We start from the raw sequence: 4,964 nt of genomic DNA, 5'->3' as shown, positions 1-4,964 counted from the left end.
GCGCGCGGCTCCGGGGCCGTCCCCGCGCAGCCGGCTTGGGAATGGCATTGACGGGCTTTGGAAATCGCCTCCAGCGGCCCCGGGAGCGCTTAGGAAAGGAAGGGTCTGGGGCGGGGGAGCCCCGCRGCAGGGCCCGCTGCGAAGCCAGGCGTCTGCTGTTCACCCGAGCACCAAACTCGTATTTTATTTCTTCCCTCTTTTTTCCTCCCCTGCCTTTAACCCCTTTAACCTTTAGCCGTAAAGAAAACCGCTTAGCTAGTGCAGCCGTTTCTGTGCGCCTACACACGACCGCCTAAGCCACGTTTGGGTTAGGTCCCGCACCAGGGTGGCTGCCAAATTCTGCCGTAATTCGGTCCCCCCCTAGTACAGAGATTATCGTATATTCAGGGTCTGCAGCCAGGAGGAGCGGAGCTCAAACCGAAGTGCCAGCTACGCCTTACCTAGAGAAGCGCGCGAGCCAGCGTGCCTGCTCGCGCGCCGCCGTCGYCGCGGAGCTCCCGGGGGCTCGCGCTCGCATCCGGCTTTTGGGAGTTGGAGCAGCTCGTCTGCCGGGATCCGTGTTTAAACAAGGGCTTAGGGCAGGGGCTGCGGTACCCGCTGCCGTCCGTCACGGAGGCGTCCGCGGCGAGCCGCCTCCCCGCCGCTCGGGCGTGCGTTTGGACACAAGCACAACGGTGGAAGCCRGTCTGCTGTTCCTCAGCGTTGTTCGGATAACTGCTGGATTTTGCGTTCGATCAAACTCTTTATTTTTTTTTTTTTTTTTTTTTTCCTAACGCAAACCACTAAGGGCTCAATCATTTAGCACGATCCGTTCGCGTCCAGTCTCCCGACTGCAGCCGGATCTCGCTGGAACTGTTGCAGATCTCCCCGAGAGAAAAAAAATAAATAAATAAAAATAAAAAATAATAAAAAAAAAAAAACGCAAAAGCGAGCGCACTCGTCACCGCTCAAGCGATCGGACGCCGAGCACATCCGCCGCATCCTTCCCTCCTGCCGGTTCCGTAGCTGCCGCGGTCCCGGAGAGTCGGCAGGCGGTTGCYGGCCGCGGGAGCGCGGGGCGGCTCGGCGGGGCCCCGGCGGGGCTCGGGCCGGCCGGTCGCCCCCGGGGAGGGGGAGGAAAAGCCTCAGGCCCCGGGGGAGTTGGGTCGCTTTGCCCTGAGGCCGCCTCGGCGCGCGCGGGGCCGCGGTCGGCGAGCTCGGAGCAGCGCCGCGCGTCCGGCCCGCTCTGTTAACGCGCCGCGGAGTGAAGAGCCTGGCGTGGACTCTGCCAGTACTGCAGGCGTCATTGCTGTCGAGCGTTTTCTTACCCATGGTGTCACATAACRACGTTTTGTCTCTGTTCTGTCTTCACGTCCGCCAGGACCCGAGTCGGTACCAATATGTACAGTATACACACTTCGTGATTTGTACTATTACCTGGTTGCCATCCTTCAAGACACTTGCTGGGAAGATCTTTAAGACACTTAATTTTCCTTTAGCTTTTCTATAATTCCGATGTAAAGGACTTTCTCTGTACAGTATATTATTCAGTGCATGTTCTGTTCTCTCTACTGATATATTGAGCACCACCCAGTCGTGACGTTGCGCGGCGGGAAGAGCAGCCCCTGCGCCCAGCTGAGGCCTCGGCCTCTCATGTATAAGGAAAGAAGACAAAATATTTTTTCCTTTGCTGTATTTGCTTGAGCAGAGTTTTCTTGTCTGTACATGTGAGCTGTGAGATAGATGTGAAAAGTTCAAAAAGAATGCATTTCCCCCACCCCACTGTATACAGATTGTAATCTGTACAATGAAAACTGTATGTATGAAAAAAAAAATGTACTTATTTATAAATGGTTAACACTTGGAAACAGAGTCTGGGCTGGTGGTTTTCCGCACGCTGTAGCCTGAAGCGGAGGCACGGGCCRGCCGTGGCTCCGCGGCATGGCTGTACAGAAATTAAAATATTAAAATTAGCAGGACGGCGCGCGCAGGCGGCGGGTTTGGGCCGTGGCTGAGCGCGGGGATGCGGTTACGGGGAGGAGTTCGGTTCTCACGCGGTTGCCGGCGGCGTGCGCGTCCCCAGGGGCCTTCGGGGAGGGAGGGAGGGAGACGCCGAGCGGCCCCGAGATGGGGCCGGGGCCGGGCTGAGCGCGGGAAGCAGCTCGCGGCGCTGCGGTGGGGACGCGGCAGGTTCACGGTGAGCAAAACGCTCGGTTTACTTGGCGGCACCAAGTAATTTGCAGTGCCAAAAAAAAAAAAACTTTTTCTTTTCTCCCCCGGATTGAATCTTTTCTATCAGAGCCCCAAACTAGACAAACCCGGCTCAAAGCAGCGGCTCTGCCTTTCGCCGGCAGCTGGGCAGCTCCGTTCCCCGGAGCGCGCGCGAGGACGAGCGGGGCGGCTTCCCGGAGCGGCGGAGGCGCGGGAAAACCTCGCGCGTTGGGGGGTTTTGAAACGCTGAGCTGGGCAGCACAGACCGGAGGAGGGCCAAGTTAGCTGCGAATGTTTATTAGTAGTCACGAGCACCCACTAAGCAGACAATACGCGGCACGGGAGGGGAAAACCTTGCGAGCAGTAAGGCGTTAACATCGCACAGCCCGTTCGCGTTGCTTTGAGCCGCCCAGGGAAGCCTTTGGGGGGGCAGGGGGGGCAGCAGCCCTGACACCCGGCTGCTAGAACGAGGTGGGTAAAAACCAACGAACAGAAAACCTTGGCAATTGTAAACATCAGATCTGCTCTTTGGCACGGAGAAATGCAAATGGACCGTGGCAGTTGCTGTATTTTTCTTTTTCAGAGGCACGTTTGCTGCAGGGGCCGGGGCTCTCTGCAGATTCAGCTCGGAGCGCGGCTGCTTCTGGATTGCAGGGACTTRACAGCAGGGAAAAACCCCTTGGGGACAGCCTGGCCTATGATTTCCGTCAGCAGGGCAGTCATTCGACACCGGTTCAGGAAGCGTAAGATGAACGCGCTGCCTGGGAGCGGGGAGCAGGGAAGGCTGCCGGGAGCCGCTGTCCCGGCAGGGCAGGTGACTCAACCTGAGTCAGCCTGAGAGCAGGAGTTTTTCCAGGAAAAGGCCACTGATGGATCCGACTGTCTTTGCAAACAGGATGCCCACAAGCATCCACGGCGCACTGGGGCTGGGAGGTAGGACCGGGGCTGCCGGGTAAGGGGCAGGCTGCTACGGAGCGATGCCTGTGGCAGGGCAGGGTCCAGCCCCGGCATTTACCCCGGGGAGAGGCTCGTCCCACGGGCCGGGAGGGTTCGCTGGCGGCTGCAAAGCTTGGCTGCGAGGAGGCAGAGCACGGCAGGAACGAGGCCGCGGCCAGCGTCACGCCAACAAGCATTTCCTTTTGCGGCTGCCCCTCGCGCCCGGCAGAGCCCCGTGCAAAGGCACCGGAGCCGGGTTTCCTGGGTAGGATCCGGCAGGGACAAGGCACCCAGGGGCCGGAGGGGGGCTGGAGGCGTCACTGGCTGCCGCCGGGGCTCTCGCCCTCCGTGAGGGTCTTGAAGTCCATGGAGAGGGCCAGYTCCTCGGGCAGCGGCGGGCGCTTCCAGTCCTCGCGCGTCACGATGTAGCCCACCACCAGCCCGAAGGCGACCAGCAGCAGCCCCAGGGTGTTGGCCAGGACACCCTCGGGCACGAACTGGCTGTAGGAGTCCCTGCGGGCACGGAGAAGGACGCTGGAGCCCCAGGACATCCCTGCACTGGGGGTGCCCGGGCTGCAGCCCTGAGAACGGTCCCTTTCGCCTTGCAAGAGGTGGGGGTGAGGGGTTTGGTTTGGGGGGCAGAACTGATTCTCGGGAAGCCGGGGGGGCACAGTCCTAGTGCCCTGGCCATAGCCAGCCTGGTGCATCCTCTGGCCGGCTGTGCCCTGTCCCCGTCCCGCTGTCCCCACCGGTTGTGCGTAGTCCCCAGGAAGCTGTGTCTCCTCCTCGGCCAGCTGTGCCCCGTCCGTAGCCAGTGGGGTCCTGTCCCCACCAGCCGTGGCCCTTCCCTCGGCCAGACGTGCTGCCTCCCCCCCCCACCACCACCACCGGGGCACCCACCTGATGTTGAAGAGCAGCATTTCGGTGATGCCCAGCAGGCAGGTGGCCACGGAGAGCCCGAGCAGGGCGACGCCGCCGAAGACGTGCAGGGGCTTGTAGCGGCCGCGCAGCGCCGCGGCCGCGCCGGGGAAGAGGAAGAACCCGAAGCCCAGGAGCCACTGGAAGGGGCAGAGCGGGCGGCGGCGGGGGAGGCGTCAGGCCCCCCCACCACACCCCCACCCCACCGTCGTCGCCGTCGCCCCGTCCCCGTCCCGCCGGGCGCTCACCTGCAGCGCGTAGAGCGCCAGGGCGGCGGCGCCGCACCAGCCGTGCAGGCTGTAGGCGTGGGCGATGCCCTGCTCCCCGTGCGCCTCCACGACGGCGGCGAGGCCTGCGGGGAGGCGCGTTACGGCCCCGGGGACGGGCTGCGGGGCAGGCAGGGGGACGGGGTGGGGGGGGGATGGCGGGACACGGATGGGGCCCGCGGCGCTCACCCACGACGGCCACGAGCAGCGCGGAGCCGTGGAGCAGCGCGTGGAGCAGCTTGGCCGAGCGCTTGGCCTCCGTCCGGAAGACGCGGTAGACCAGGAGGGCTGCGGAGACGGCGGGGGCGGCTCCCAAATCCATCTTCCTCCGATCTTTTCCTCCCCCCTCCACTCCCCCACCCATCCCCTCCACCCAAAATAAATAAATAAATAAACAAATGCTGCCGGCCGCCGGCTCACCGTCGCCCTGGAGGAAGACGGCGCCCAGCACCATGCAGAGCGGGTGCGCGTTGAGGCGCAGCGCGCCGGCCCAGGCCACGCCGCCCCGGTAGCAGCCCAGCCAGGCGCCCGTGGCCGCCAGCGCCGCCAGGCCCAGCAGCTGCGACAGGGCCACGTAGGCCCGGAGCCCCGGCGCCCGCGGCGCGCCGCCCTCCATGCCGGGCTGCTGCTCGGAGACGGCGGCGGCGGGGGGGA

The 4,964-nt window shown here is 63.4% G+C and overlaps 1 protein-coding gene across 1 annotated transcript; it reads right to left on the bottom strand.

Moving 5' to 3' along the window:
* Positions 1 to 3,303: 3,303 nt before the first annotated feature.
* CYB561 (cytochrome b561) lies at positions 3,304 to 4,937 on the bottom strand. Its single transcript, XM_085309961.1, has 5 exons — positions 4,731 to 4,937; positions 4,500 to 4,598; positions 4,293 to 4,396; positions 4,027 to 4,184; positions 3,304 to 3,639 (listed from the first exon to the last, which is right to left on the bottom strand). Exons 1-5 carry the CDS (start codon positions 4,924 to 4,926, stop codon positions 3,444 to 3,446), a joined length of 753 nt encoding a protein of 250 aa, XP_085166087.1. The 5' UTR covers positions 4,927 to 4,937; the 3' UTR covers positions 3,304 to 3,443.
* Positions 4,938 to 4,964: the final 27 nt, after the last annotated feature.

This window comes from Rhea americana, unplaced genomic scaffold (genome assembly GCF_003343005.1).
Source record: "Rhea americana isolate MKP2758 unplaced genomic scaffold, rheAme1 scaffold_308, whole genome shotgun sequence".
NCBI classification, from domain to species: Eukaryota; Metazoa; Chordata; class Aves; order Rheiformes; family Rheidae; genus Rhea; species Rhea americana.
Note: the sequence above shows the minus strand (reverse complement) of the source record. Positions and strands in the feature narration are given on the sequence as shown.